The sequence below is a fragment of the Anastrepha obliqua genome, chromosome 3 (assembly GCF_027943255.1).
Source record: "Anastrepha obliqua isolate idAnaObli1 chromosome 3, idAnaObli1_1.0, whole genome shotgun sequence".
Classification (NCBI taxonomy): Eukaryota; Metazoa; Arthropoda; class Insecta; order Diptera; family Tephritidae; genus Anastrepha; species Anastrepha obliqua.
The window spans coordinates 112,286,573-112,302,756 of NC_072894.1; the positions used below are offsets into that span (position 1 = coordinate 112,286,573).

General features: G+C 35.8%; 2 protein-coding genes across 3 annotated transcripts; one reads left to right on the forward strand and one right to left on the reverse strand.

Annotated features, from left to right (window-relative positions):
* Positions 1–855: 855 nt before the first annotated feature.
* On the forward strand, positions 856–2,468 carry LOC129242589 (peroxisomal membrane protein PEX14). The gene is made up of 4 exons (XM_054879316.1): positions 856–1,204; positions 1,264–1,569; positions 1,627–1,853; positions 2,039–2,468. The coding sequence occupies exons 1-4, from the start codon at positions 1,094–1,096 to the stop codon at positions 2,235–2,237; spliced, it is 843 nt and encodes a 280-aa protein (XP_054735291.1). The 5' UTR covers positions 856–1,093; the 3' UTR covers positions 2,238–2,468.
* A 4,226-nt stretch (positions 2,469–6,694) lies between these two features.
* LOC129240414 (mRNA (2'-O-methyladenosine-N(6)-)-methyltransferase) lies at positions 6,695–14,497 on the reverse strand. 2 transcript variants are annotated; one of them, XM_054876188.1, is made up of 7 exons: positions 14,189–14,497; positions 10,026–10,814; positions 9,482–9,961; positions 8,586–9,384; positions 8,391–8,516; positions 8,201–8,329; positions 6,695–8,133 (listed from the first exon to the last, which is right to left on the reverse strand). In XM_054876188.1, exons 2-7 carry the CDS (start codon positions 10,729–10,731, stop codon positions 7,410–7,412), a joined length of 2,964 nt encoding a protein of 987 aa, XP_054732163.1. In that variant the 5' UTR covers positions 10,732–10,814; positions 14,189–14,497; the 3' UTR covers positions 6,695–7,409. The 2 variants fall into 2 exon arrangements, with proteins under 2 accessions (XP_054732163.1, XP_054732162.1); XM_054876187.1 differs by having other exon boundaries at positions 10,026–10,825.
* Positions 14,498–16,184: the final 1,687 nt, after the last annotated feature.

Here is a 16,184-nt window from a genome sequence, read left to right on the forward strand (position 1 = left end):
GTCACCAAAGCAGCGGATTTGTTTTTCTTTCCTTTTTGCCAAGGTGGATTTATTATAGGTGACAGCATTCACCCAGCTGAATTTTTCGCCGTAGGTATGGCTGACGTCAAAATTATTTGCTTTGTTTGTACGTATTGGTATGTTTACATTCGTATGTTTACATTTGCGATTGTACGTTGACGTGATGCTTGGACCAAACCCAACAACAAATACATGTAGGGTTTTACTTATATGTGGTTGCTGTCACCTATAATAAATTCGCCTTGCTTTTTGCTTTCAAAAAGAACTGTTTTGCTTGCATTCTAATCAAGGTGGATTTAATAAGGTGACAGCATTCACCCAGCTGAATTTTTCGCTGTAGGTATGGCTTACGTCAAAATGATATGCTTTGTTTGTATGTATTGGTATGTTTACATTCGTATATTTACATTTGCTTGCTGATTTTGACATGATGCTTGCACCAAACGCAACAACAAATACATGTAGGGTTTTACTTATATGTGTTTGCTGTCACCTGTAATAAATTCGCCTTGATTCTAATCGAAATTCGCGGAATTCGTGGAAAGAAGTCACCAATTTTTGATATTCAAACCCCCAAAGTGAAAAAGCAAATACATTCAGCTGCCACCTTTTATGAGTTTACCTTGCGTTGGTGCTTTGGATGTCAAGTGGCCTGTTTTGTATTGTCGTGTTTTTTATTTGCTTACAATCTGATTGAAATTTTGACATTCAAGATACCAAATCGGAAACACAAAATACATTTAAATTCTTTTTTTTCTGGTACTGCTATCACCTTGTATGAATGTGCACTGATTTCTTTACCACCCATTCTGCATTCTCTTTTCCGTTTAGTTTATTTTGCTATTGTTTTTTACTTGAATAGCTTAAATATACTTGAAAGATATTTTGTGCGCCGACGTATTATCTCTTCAAACATCGCTGCAATATTTCCTCAATACTGCGTCCACGATTTTATTATTTATTTTTCCATTCTCTATCACAAATACATCTAGAGAAGGCAAATTCTTCAAAAACTAAAAATTGAAAGCCTCTTTTTGAACAGTTCTTCAAGATTAAGTTGCAAGTTGATATAATGGCTACTACCAACACGGACACGGGTGACACCACACTTCTTGCGTCTACAACAGAAATGCAAGGCGATGAAGCAGATTCTTTGAATGTGTTGGCCCCACGCGAAGCACTTGTGAGTAAAAGAAATAATCTAGGCCAAAGTTCAATTATTCTGAAATAATTTGTGTCTAGATAACGACTGCTGTAAACTTTTTACAAAATGCTAAAGTGCGGCACACAACTCTCATGCAAAAGCGGCAATTTTTACACTCAAAAGGTTTAACTCATGAAGAAATAGAACTTGCTTGCCAGCGTGCTGGTATTTTTACGAGTGATGCCAAAATGCTGCCGCAGGTGATCAATATGGGTATCAGTAGTTCGGCGCATCCGCAGTTGGCTTTACAGCCAAGACAAACCGCTTACGGTCGCATCAAAGAAGTGTTGCACAATTTAGCACTCCTTGGTGGTGTAGCATACGCAATTTACTTGTTTTGGAAGGTTTGTTACAAGAAATAACTTCAAACGTATGAATACTTATTGTGAGCAAATTTACAGAAATATGTAGAACCATACATTTTTGGCAAGAAAAAGAAGCCAGTTGAGGATGCGCTTGAAGATATCGACAAAAAGGTCGATTCACGCCTGGACGAGGTGACTGTAGAACTCAGTAGGATTAAGGAACAGCTACAAGACCAGCAGCGCGAACAACGTCAGAGACTAAACCAAGAATTTAATATTTTTCGAAGTGATTTAGATGCTATAAAAGGATTACTACTCAATCGGTATGTGAAAAAGTAAAGAATGAAAAAGTACAAACGTGTAAAATACTTGTTGAATGCACTAGATAGCCAACCTTTAAAGTTGGAGTATATTTAAGAAAAACAGTTAAATATAACTAGTGCAATATACATAAACTACCCTACTATACCTGTACTCTATACTTACTATTTTTTTTTTATTTATTCAGCAAACAATTTGCCGTTCCCCTAGCTGCCGGCCCGCCCTCAATACCAGCTTGGCAGCTGGCTGCCACTCCACATCACCATCACACACGACTTTCACAATCAGATGATAACGAAAAAGTAGATGATGCTGGCTCCGGTTCGGGTTCATCCGAAACAGAAGTAGTCACAAAAAATAGTGATTCCAGTTTAGAAATGATGTAGAAGTATGCATTCTTCTACACCTTTTGCTGCTGCTTTGTGGAAGAAGTGCATCAGTAACACATATGTGAATAAGATTAAGTTAAAAAGATAAAAGCACTGTGTCAAAATTAATCACACACATCTCAATGACCATATATAATACATATTTACGTACATGGGCGTGTATGTATGCATTTACATTGGATAATGCCAATCCAATAAAAAAGTCTATGAAGATAAAAATCTTTTTAAGGTTTTGCTCAAGCCATGTTTTGCAGACAACGTTTCTTAGTACTAAAACTGCTTCAGCAACGTGCACAGTATATATATATATATATATATATATATAAATATATATATATATATATTTGTGTACATATAATAATGAACGCAAACTATTTCAGGAGAAAATGTGATGTAAATCAGCGCGATATCGTAGTATCATTTATATAACGCTTTCAATGGCTATGGTTTAAAATGGGAAGTATGACAAGATCGCCGTCTATACTTTCTCAAACAGCACCTATTTATGTATATGTAGTGAAATAAAGAAATAACTTGTTTCCAGCGATTTTCAAATCACAAGCTATTAGCTGGGATTATACATATTTCATTTGTAATTAGCAAACGAATTGGAGAATTGGACTTTTTTTATGATATATCTATTCATTGGTTTTATTAAAGGCAGCAAAACAGTCATTAGCTTATATGATAGTTTCATGTAAAGTGTACTGTTTTAAGCGCATTTTCAACTTAATAAACTAGTGATTGTAAGGTTAAAATTGAACATTTTCTTATTTCATTTCTTTAACAATAAATATTGAAGGTAAGTGTTATATCGGTGTTTTTGTTGTTGTAGCATCCTGATTAAGCCCTGCTTCGTATTAAGTATTGTCATGGGGGTCATCTTCTGTTTCTTCGGGGTCGCGCCATAGGAAATGAGGTGTTGTAAGTAAGTGGACCTGTTGTTGTTGTAGCAGTACAACCAATTCCCATACATATACTGGGAATGCTGCTGAAGTGACAGTCCTTGACCGGATATAAATCCGGGCCGTTCCGGCTACGTAGAACGACAGCTAACGCGGACCTCTTCATCTGCGATGGATGTTGAAAGCTTTCCAATACTTGCATTTATGCATAACGAGAGTTTAAGAAGCTTTTAATTGCTTGTCGATGAATGTTGTTTATTGCCTGGCTGTAGTGAGCCGCTGCAGCCTCCAGGTGTCTACTGGAGTGGCCTTGGCGGCAACTACACAACAGAAAGTACTTGTTGAGCATTATGCCTGGCTTTAAGTTTTTAGTTTAAGAACCTTGCGGTAGAAGCGGTTTTTTTGTGTGAGGTACCGCGTAAATGCTCTGTGTGCAGAGTTTTAAGGTCCGACAATTTCGACTGATCTACGTTGCTTGCAGCCTACTAGTCCACGCGGTTCAATTTGGAGCTGGATAATGAAGTACAAACCAATCGACGACTTCTATGTTGCCAACGACAGCTGCTGGCGATTTGAGCACATTTCCTTACTTTGGTTATGATTACGCTGATATGAAACGAGTTATTTCACGTCATTTCCATTGTGTAGCCGCCGTAGCCGAATGGGTTTGTGCGTGACTATCATTCGGAATTCAGAGAGAACATATGTAGTTTCGAATCTCGCCTAAGCCCACAGCAAATATCTTCGTCAGAAACAGCGCTCTTAGACCCATTCTCTCACATGAGCGATTCTTGGTTCAGCCCACGATCTATGGCGCTAAACACTGTGATGGTGTTGCGTATTTTCTGGAATCCCTGCTCATGTACTGCAAGAAGGTCTCCTTTTTTCTTCAGTACCGATGAAAAGAGAGGACCCAATAATGTCCTCAGTACGGGTGAAAAGAGAGATATCGAGCGACGAAGCTCTTGTTGTTGTTGTTGTAGCAGCATAAACATTCCCCATACATATACGGAATATGCTGCTGAAGTGACAGTATTTGGCCAGATATGAGTGCGGATCGTTCCGGTTACGCAGAACCTAATGTCTTCTTGGTTGCCGGTTTTCCCCAGATTTCACCAGTCCAGTGGGCCAGAGTTTGATTACACCGAATCGAAATTACATATCTTTAGAGAGATGTTTCCACGAGATGTTTCCACGACAGTCGGTTCTACGTTACCGAAACGACCCGGCTTTATATCCGGCCAAGAACTGTCACTCCAGCAGCATTCTCCGTATGTAAGTATGGGGAATGTTTATGCTGCTACAACAACAACATATCTCTAGAAGATGTAGGATCTTAGATCGTTCCCACGACAGTCGGTTGGTTCTACGTAAACGCAAAGACCCGAATTATATCCGACCGAGGACTGCCATTCCCGTATATGTATGGGGAATGTTTATGCTACTACAACAACAGCAACACCATCTTTAGAAGATCTTCCCATTTTGCCACCGGATGTTGACTCCCCAACTGCCGAATCTTCAAATTAATACCCCTAAAGTGGAGGCGGACTTCCGTGCGGGAACGAAGCAACTTACATCGGTTAACGATTTTATGCTACGGGAAGGACCTACATATATTAACGAAATTTCCAAATAACAATACAACAAAAATTTGAACTACACATTTTCCTTTTATTGTTTTTTTTGTTTGTTTGTTTTGTTTTTGCAATAATTCAATAAAATATTAACAATTTATTGTTAAGTTTTTAGTTTTCTCATTTATGTGTGTCTTGGCTGTTCCTTTTTGCTAAACAGTTATTCTACTGGATAAAAATGCATTTATTTTCTCGGCTGTTATGAGTAGGTATTGGGTGCAACTTTTTACTAACAATAAATTTTGCTAATATATGTATGTGTGTATGTGCATATGCATGCAGTACATCTAATGTATACTATGCGCATACGCAATCAATTGGTTTTTATGGAGGCTATGTTAGTTGGATGGCGTGATTTTGCATGAGCGAGTTAGTTTGACAGCACAAAGTAGTTTGACGGAAAATATTGATATTGTAATTTAATAGGAAACAAAGCAATATGTAAAGAAAGAGGCAAGGGTGGGCCAGAGTGCATTAGCCGTTTTTAAGCCAAGAATTTGCATTAAAATTGTTAAGTGTAATAACTGCTATGGATTTTGTATTTTTCTGTTACATTAAACAGCATCGATTGCATTTTTTTTGTTTTGTCAATTTTTTAGTAATGATAAAACATTTTGTTGAGTAACTGTACATTGGTGTTTGAATTATTGCTACAAGTGTATGCATGTATGATTATTTTTTCTTTTAAAAGTTGAATAAAAAAAAACAAAGGGAAGGCAATTCAATGTCATTTGTTCGATTTGTATTACATTTAAAATTTGGTGAGGACCATGTAGGTGTTTTTTTTTTACTTCATGCTTTGATTTCATTTTAATATTTACATGTTGAGTCTTAAATTTTTTTTTTTTAATTTGCAAGTCAAGTTTTACATATTTTAATATGTTAAAATTTTTTTTTGTTTCTTGTCAAATGCTTCTGTAGTTTGGCGTTTTTAACCATTTTTTTTTTTACTGTTGTATGACAATTTTAAACAATGTATAGTTAAAGTTTTTGCTTTTTCCACATATTTTTACAAATACTTTATTTTTATATATCAATTTAATAGTTATTTTGTACATATTTAGCGTTATTTTGGAGTTTTAGTTATCTTGTTTTCAGCTAAAATTTTTTGAATTTTAATTTTACTTGTAATAAAAGTGTCAGGATTCGGGAACTTGAACTTCCTAAATAAGCATTGCCATGAAATTAATACACTTAAAAATCGAAATTATTTTGTTAAGTTAATACGCTTCGATCTCATCGTGATATACAAAATTATTATATATATTGACAGCGAGAAGTTTTAAAAACTCTTTTAAACAGCACATAAATAAAAATTTAATAATTCCGTATAGGTGCATAATTGCTTTTTCTAACAATTCACACCTTAAAAAAGGCCAAAAATTTATTGAAAGCATTATTATTTTTCAAATGTATCTCAAAAAGCTAACGCCTGCCTTAGAAGAAAATTAAAAAACAAAAATGCACTGAAAGAAAATCATATTTATAATCAGCCTGCATCAGATTCAGTTTTAGCTTCCACATTCGATGCAGAAATTGTTTAATACCGATTTGGAAAAATAAACTAAATTGTCATTCCCGATTCTTATATGAATGTAAAGTTACGTTTCTTTCTACTTCACAATATCATTACCCTTCATTCAGCTTCAAAATGTTGTGTGAATAATTAAATTTCGTTAATCGATAGCTAATTCAATTTTGTTTTTATAAAACAGTAATAAATTAGCTGCCCTCTTAAAAGTCTAAAGTTACTATTCATATTTTTTTATACTGTTGCAATTACGCTATTCGCTATTTGACGTTGATTTCATTAACTATTTTATTTTTAGACCCCAGTGTACGGCACACGCTGTTTTTGATAAATACAAAAATACCTGCAACCTGCCAATTTAAAATTAAAACAAATGACATGTAAAATATTGAATTTAGATTTATAATTGTTCGCTTTTGTTTTTGCCGCAGGAAATAATAAATTTTGTAGCTTAAAGCATTTTAGTCAACTTAAAATTTATTTAAAAAATGTTAATTGCCACCAAAAACAAAAAGGGTGTATTACATTTCTTGTTTACCAAATACTTTATATTTTGCATCAGAGTAAAAATTACATAAAAATAGTAAAAGAAGTATAGAAGAAGACATTGCAGTTCTCTACTAGTCGACGTCGCAATAGCAAGCCAAAGAGTAAAGTTTTTATGTTAAAGTAAATTTTATGTATATATGTACATACATTACTAAAAATAGACAATGGTGAAGTGATCGTATAGTATAAACACATACAGTTTGTATATTTTATTTGCATGTTTAAAAAGAATCCAAAATTTTTGAATTATTTTTTTTTTTATCCTTTTCTATAACTAGAACTATATTTCTTACTAGATTTTTGTTTCTTTACACTTTCATACATATTTCACTTTCTCCCTTAATAAATAAATTACATTAACGTCAAAAATAGAAAAGGTTTGTTACCCATCCTATGGTGTGCTTGGATGTAGAAATCAATAGCAACAAACCTTTGTACTTATTCTATTTTTTCTGGTCACCACTTCATTTCTATCTTAATTAATTTCAATTCGTAATTTAATTCTTTCTTGATGCATTAGCAAAGCCTTAAAAACATCAATGCACGTTTAAACTGCTGAGTTGATGACAGTTTGGCCGGCATTACTGGTGATAGCGCTGCCTCCAGCACCAGAGGTTGCACCACCTACGACATTGCCAGAGGACGTGGAAGAAGCTACGAGACTGGCGAATGCACCACCTGTTGCCGTGGCTGTTGCTGTAATAGATACCGAAGTATTGCCACCATCTAACATACCTACGGCACTCGGTGCAGCAGGCGAAAGTGACATTGACGAAGATGAAGGTGAAGAACAAGCGCTTTGGATGCTCATAGCGGGCGAACCGGTCGATGATGTCGTCATATTTGGTGGCGTATGCGGTGAGAGTGGTGCTCCCGAAGATTGCATTGAATTACTAGCACTGCCAATAAGGTTAAGATTTACGGTTGAATTAGTATTTGTAGACAGAGCAACTCCGGAGGCAGAGGCTGCTGAAGTGCTGGCATTTATGTTTGCAGTGTTGCTGCTGCTGCCGCCCCCAAGGTTGTTGCTGTTACTTGTGTTATTATTGAGAGTATGCACAGCCGAAGACTGATGTGTAGCTGATTGTGGCGATGAAGCAGCTGCAGCTGCTGCGGCTGCTGCACGTTCACGCTCACGGTCGCGCTGTGGCCTGAATGCCTCACGCAACGCTTCAACACGATTTTCATTGGGGCCCCAACGAGTGTGACCGGCGCTATTTTGCAACCAAACCACCTGGGTACCCTGCATACATTTTACATTGACGTCAGCTCTGAAGAGACATTTAAAATTAATTGCATTGGTAAAATTTGAAGGGGGGAAAATGTAAGTTGACTTACTTTGGTATAATATGTTGGTAGCCATGACGATATTCATGTGCCATGCCCAAAACCACCATGGAACGGCGTTTAAACATGCTCTCCTCCAGTTTCGCAATACTCTTCCATTCGGGCAAAAATATAATGAAGCTAATAGTTGGACAATTTCAGTTTTATTATCATTATTTTTTATTTATTATTTATTTATTACCTCAAAGGCTCCATTGTATCGGTGAGCAATTTATCGATGTGCAATAAGGCCTTATCGATAAGTTCCTCGCAATGTGGTGGATTAACTTGAAAAGAACCGGATACTGGTTTAAAGTCAAGAAACGGCCTTTAAGATAGTGAAAAATAGCAATATTTAATAATGATTAAAATTTAACAAAGCTAATATTTTGCATACCCTCTGGAGCCAAAATAAGCATCGGTATCTGCGAACGCAGAACAATATTGTCTAAAGTATGAATTAAAGGGCGATGCGAAACACTCAAAACTAACACCAAAGTGTCGATGCAAACATTCGAAAACCGGTACCGGCAACGATGCTTGTGTCATTTCCGCCTCCTGTGACGAGTTCAATAAATTAACGAGGAACGATTGATAGCGCTTAAGCAAACACCAAACACGTCCAATAAACAAATCGAATTTCTTATCATCGAAACAATTGTGTCGATACAATTGCTCCAACTTTTGCAGATGTGTTAAATTGATGTATTGCGCATCGGGTTGAGTATGTGTACTTGGCGTGTACTTTATTATCATGTGGTCGCGATCCTGCACGTATTCAATTGCCGGCATACGCGGTGATGGTACAGCAAACTGTATCGGATAGCACCACACTTTCTTAAGATGCGGTGGTGGTGGTGGTGGCGTCGGCTCCGGTATGCCGTGCTCCTTTAGCAATTGCATATGACGCTCGCGTATTTTACGAGCATGTTCAGCGCTCAAGTGATAGATTTTAATGCAGAGCGCCTCTACGGAACTTTTCACGGTCTCAACAAGATGTGGCTCGCATTGCCGCTTTAAATGGGCGAGACGATCTTGAAAGTCTTCATAGCTAGCGCCAACAGTACGGCGCAGCCACTGGAATGTATCTTCAACATTCCATTTAACAACCTTTTTACTCTCAGCTGGTGCAGTACGTGATTCAATGATCTGTTTAGCGGCTTCGGCATAACGTGACAGTTGCTTGCGTGCATCACCTGAAAAAGTGGAGAGCAAGAGAAATAGTTTAATGCGGGCACCAAACCATTCGGCTACGGCAGCCACCGGATATGATTTATAATCGCCTTAACTTACCTGTAAATTTCGGTTTAACAATCTTAATGGGTATATCTGCCATAATTTCTCTATACATTGAGGGCGATATCTCTGGGTTGCAACTGCTTGGTAACAGTGGATCGCAGCCATTATCAATCACTTTTCGCTCCATTAGCCAACGGTTGAAAGAATCTTTGGGCGCTTTAATATTCTGGCGTCGCACACATATATCATCGTACGTTTTCACAAGCTTCATTGTGTAGGCGGCGCGCAAAGCTTCAATTTCGGGATGTGGCTGTGGCAGCAACGTTGGTGGCCGTTCAACAATTACCGCATTTGTGCAAATCTCTAAATCCCAAGGACCAGCCAAAACGAATTTCTTCAATGGAGGATGCTGCTGGTGTGAATGAAGATGCATGTCATCCGAGGGACGACGCTTTAAATTCGGGTGTTGCATATGATGCGGATGAAGAGGCATGCCGGGATTCATCGGCGGTTGACCGCCACTGTGACAAATGCCTTAAGAGAAAAGTATTAAAACTATAAGTTTTTCATTTATAACATGTTTGCACCGCCAACTTACCCAAAGGATCTGTTAGTGGATCGAACGGACGCGCACCGGGCATTTCCCACAAAGATTCACCAGTTATTTTATTCCAGTAATATGGTCGATTTTCACGTTTTGACCAAAATTTACGCCAACCTTGATTAACAAGTTCAGCCGTCAATTCCTCACCATAGCCGCCGCTATGCATAGCAGGAGGTCCTTGTGTAGGAGTGTGCGCCATCATACCGTCTAATGGCGGTGCATTTGTTTTTGTCGGTGTCGAGGGGGATGCACAACTAGCCGCTGGTGAATTACCGCCAGACATATTACTCAATCCAAGACCGTTAGGATCCGACATTGATACGGTAGCTGTGCCCCCCGTATTGATAGTGCCCGTAATACCACCAACCACACCCATAATATTATTACTTCCTGATGGCAGCGTTTGTAATGTGGTCATGTTGGATTGACTTCCAATTCCCATACCTAGAGCACCACCGCTAGCGATTAGATTTGTTGTTGGGGTGGTATTCAGCACATTCACATTTGAAGATGACGACGCTGTCAGTTGATCCCAAGCGCTTTGTGCGCTGCTTGATGGTTGAGGCATAGTCGGAATGCCGATCATAGGGTTGACACTACCAGTTGACGCAATAACAGATTGTGGCATAATGCCACCGGTTAGCGGCGACATATGTTGCGGGGGCATACTGTGCATGTTAATATTGTTATTAGCTGCCATTTTGGTAACTTAGTTTATGTCTGCAGAAAACGATCTCGAAAACAGTAAGCCGTTGCAAAGCTCTTCTTTAACTTGAATTTCACCTAAAAAAAACCTACATATAATTTTTTTTTTATTAGTTTATGAAAATAATTTATTGGGCGATTATTCCATTCATATCAAACGGATATTTAAACCGGATATTTAGAATGTTACCATATAACTTGAATAAATGTATGTAGCTACAAAATTTTAAAAGAAATATTTGTATGTCTATACAAAAAATATTAGGCTTAATCCACTAACTTATTTCTTATATTCATTTGTTAATTGAATAAAAAATATATATATTTCCTGACCATTTAGTCAGCTGATGGCAAAATTAATAGACATATTTTTACCCGCCTTCATCGCAAAAGCAGAAAATTGGTGAGCAAGTACTTTGATTAAAGCATGAGTGTACATTGTGCGAGCAATTTGTAGAAGGTATAAATAATTTTGAAATGTCTTTTTATATGAGTATAAAACGTTAACACTTAGACAAAAATCGGCAGTCAGTGGCAAGCACTCAAAGAGGAAAGCGTAAAAAACACATGAATCTGCTGGTGTGTTCAAAAAATATTAATGTCAACTCTATTAAAAAATAAAAGGGAAGTGGATGAAGAGGCGGATAAACGTTAACCACAAGGTCGAACAAGCAGAACGACCTTCGTTAAATTAACAAAAACTTGACATGTCAGGGGTCGATGCTCTTCTAATATGTAACAACACGATGATGCCGTTGTAACCGTAAGCAGTAAATCGAGAGGCGGTTAATTTAAATTCGTTGGCAAATATAATTTTTCCTGACATTAATATCAATAGAGCGTCAGAGGGAAGATACGTACATATAAAATAGGTAAGTAAATTATTATACTTTTGAGTGGTTTGTTTTGTGAGAGAAATGAGAGAAAAAAAAAACGCACACACCAAATAAAGATAATGAAAGAGCACGAAGTATTGCTATGTTCCGCGATTGTCGCCGAATAAATAACGAACTTTTGTTATTGGAAGAGAGGCAAAAAATAGTTGAAAAACAGACACACTTATAACATTTGAGTGGAATTGGAGTATTTTAGCTGCCTTCACACATACAAACACGTATCGTCGTATAAGGAAAACCAGCCACCGAAGAGTATAATCTCTTCCACCGGCAAAAGCAAATACAAACAGCTCAAAAATGAGACGGAAAATACAACGTGGAAAAGAAGTGAATATTATTGCTATTGAATCGCTTTTAAATCAGATGTCTTTCAGAATTCATACTCGATGGTTGGGGTATACTTCAGGTGCAAGCGTTGCAAAAACTATGAAAACAGGTTTACTTAATTTTGTTTATACATAATGGATTTGATAACATAGGCACCCAATTCGAAAAAAATATAAGTGATCATTTCTAAAATAAAAAAAAAAATTGTTTTTATGGAAGTATTTTTTTTTACCAGCACATGTGTATTTTTCTTTTTTGCTATTGCATACGAATTCTTAATAAAATTTTAAAAAGTAATTGTATGCAATTTGTAGTATGTCCAATTGAAGACGGGTTTGTTTTATGTCTGCTATGCGCATATGAGTAAATATAACGGTAGTAAAAGTTCTCAAGACCTTTTTAAATGGTTTTTCTCTACTTATCAGTTTTATTGTGGAAAATATTCATTTACAAAATTTAATAAACATTTTTTAGTAACTTCTTTAAAAATACAAATTAAACTTTTGAATGGTCCAATATAAATCCTGGTCATTCCAGCAGCGTAGACGTGTAGCATGGTTGGCTATTTTTATTTTTTGTTTGTTGCATACCCAATTAACTCGCAATATGAAAGGGGAAGAAGCATCACACTTCAACAACTACCCAACTAGCAACACGAAATTGAATGAAAAATATTCACTATACACTCTATAGATTAAATATGTCTTTAACTGTATATATAATTTTTAAATAAAAGAGTTAAATGTATGCCTAACAATACCCCACTTTTATTAACTTAATTAAAATAATAAATAACAGTTTACATTTTTAAACAATATTTTTATTAAGTATAAAAAAGAAATGCAATTTACATAAACATTGTTTGCTAATCTAGTTTTATTATTTCTTTCCAATTATTCAATAGTTAGTTTTTCTTTTAATTTCAATTCTCTCAATTTATGTATGTAATGTAATGTATTAATGTAAAACACCTGATACTGGCGAGCAATAGACACATTCAAATATTTCATCTCTTGTGGGGAACCAAGACGGCACAATATGGAATTCAAATACAATAAAAATCAAAGAGAGGAAATAAATACCTGTGTTGTGACAAGTGAAATTGTTAAGGAAATTAAAATAAAAGCACCACACATACCTTCATGAAAGAAAAAATATCACACACCACGTCACTATCGCTCATAAACAACAAACTGTAGAAATGGGTAAAATATAAGATAAATAGACAAGCGACAAAGAATGTATGAAAATGCGAAGCCGAATAGCAAAACAAAATGTATATTACTTTGATTGCAGGGTTGTACAATATATACATATGTGCACATAAGCCTTTAGAAGTGTTGACGGCGCAAGTAAAATAAGCACAAACTAAAAAGCAACGACGATAAATTGATGTAACGCTCGTGATGTTTTGACGAACATGTACTGAAAGTACTTGAACAAAAAAGTATTTTAATTAATCTTACAGATTTTTGTCTCATAGAGATATTCTTTTCAACTAAATGCAAAGCGTAGGTGTAAAACATGTAAATAGCTTTTAGCAACAAATATTTGTATTAACCTTAATTAGTTAGCTCTTCTATTTATATTATTAAGAAAACATTAAAAACTTATTCATAAAGGCAAATAAAAAATAAAAAATTGTTTGCACATTGGAAATGCTTTTCTTTCTAGGGGACAATATTACACCGAGCAGGTGCCTAAGGGTTAAGATTGCCTACGTCACATAATGGCGCGCTTTTTCTTCAATCCAAGAAACAAACTGCTGCAAGTGCATATTTTGCACAATATAATTATGTTTAATTTCTTTCTTATGCTACCACTATTATTAAAAAATTGTGTATAAACATATTCTTTAAAGCCCTTTTATCGACAAAAATTTCTCTACACTTTCTTTTTAGATGCGCCCGCCACTACCGACTAGCGATTGTCCGCTGGCCCACCAGCAGCAGCCGCCCGCCTATCCAACAAGACAAGCAACGAACCGAAATTTTCCATTTCAACAAAATCAGCACCAGCAATATTGCAAATTTTACACTTCATTTAGCTTCTTCTCCAAACAATGATTAATGTGGAAAATGTTTAACGCCGCATACGCTATAAGAAAAACATACATATTTTCACTTCGCCATTGCGAACGCTTCGTGTTGGATTTCAACATTTTCCCACTTTTTGATGTGTATATTTTTCACAACGGTGGCGTACATTCATCTTGCTGCCTGCACTCACCGTTTCTGCGTTCGAATTTTTGTACAATTCACAAACACACGCTGTTGTTTATAAACATTTATATTATGGTTATTGTGCAACGACGGCACACAACAAATTTACGAAAATTTTACAGCAAAATTGAATGTGAAAAAATCCATGCGCAACTATAGGATCGTTTCCGTCACCACCATTTGCAATAAAAATTTCATCTGCGCTGTGTTCGTTTTCACCGAAGGTTCATTCGGCTCGACAGAGTTGCGTGATGTCTAACCAGGGTTGACAAAATAGTATATTTCCGCAATGTCGCAATCGATATTAAATTTGGTAATATAAAATTGCTATAAATGATATCATTTTTTATCTACACAATTCCCAGTGAAATTTTATTTATTTCTAGTTGGTTGTTAGAAAGAGACAATTGGATTTGAGAATAGTCAGTTTAATTATATAAAGCGTAAATTGGATTTGAGAATTAGAAAACGTCAATTGGATTTTGGAAAATTTATAATGAATTATAGAATGTTTTACATAAATTTTGCAGTAATCTATTTCTTTATGTGCGGTATTTAACAATAGAAAATTTTCTAAATTACTAATTTTCAACCGAACGTTGTCTCGGCATTTTCATTCCTAAACGTCTAATAAAACAAAAAATAAATAAATAAAATAAATAATAGATGCGTACACTTCTCATGATGCTCATTATTAGAAAATTTTTGAGTGTGAGCTCCAGTATATCCGTTTTTTCAGTAATTTCAACGAAGTTTATTTTGATTGGTTGGACCTTTTTTGGACTTGTTTTAAGTTGTGCGTATCGTTTATACACAGTACTAATGTCGTTGGCAAACCACATAATTGCTGATAAATTATATTGATAATTTTTATTTAACTGCTCAAACTGTTTAAAAGCTCGAAAATTTCGATCAAACATTTGAGCAATGTAACGGGCATCATTTATCATAGGCCCTCATTCCAAAGGTAAATTATGGTCACTGTAAAAAGTTCATAGGTCCGATTCTTTGGTCGCACACGTATGCCTAAAATATTTAGAAGAACGATTCTTATATCTATTCTCTCTACTGAGTTAGTTTACCATTTGCTCGAAAACGCCAGAGCTTTTTCTTAGGCGCGTTCATGAGAACTGTCATGGAAGAAGAATATACGATGTTAAGAATATGTGCGAATTCGTTTATGATTTTATCAAATATAACTTGTTGTTGTTGTTGTTGTAGGAGCAAAAGCATTCCCCATACATGTACAGGGGGTGCTGCTGGAGTAACAGTGTTTGGCCGAATATATATTAAATCAGGGTCGTTCCGGTAACGTAGAGCCGACTGTCGGGGGAAATTTTTCCAAGTCACTGCATTACTAACACTTTAGTATCTTGATTTAGTATCTTTTCCTATTTAGGTACCAATTTAGACCTCTAATTGAACTTTCCAGTCGTTGTCCACTGAACGCTGCCTCTAACAAAATTAAGAGTTCAATTCGGATTAAAAAGTATGCTCAAATATACTCCGAATTTTTCCTAGTTTCTGCATTAGTAACGTTTTCTAATGATTTTGGATTTTTCTCTATTTAGGTAACAATTTAGACGATTAATTGGTGTTTCCTTAAAGTTTATTCACTATTAATTCGAATTGAAAATTGAAACATATGAAAATATTAATTCACTTATAAATCCCCATATATATATTTTTTATTTTGTTATTGGGCAGTTTGTTATCTTTTGAGATACATTGCAAACTAAGGTTGATTTGCCTTGAATGTACTTATGATTTGTCAGTGCATGTAAGCGCAGCATAAGATCTGTTCACAGTTAAGTTTATTAACATAGTGAATATTCCTACTAACTTTTGTATAGATGGTTGCAATCAAGGCGAATCCACAAAAGGTGACTTTGATATAGTTGCTGATTTATTTTTTTCTTGCCATTTGCTGACTTGAATGTCAAAGTGCGCTGCTTTCTTTATTGTTGTCTTGATTGTTTGTTTCATTGAGTTTCTGTGATTCA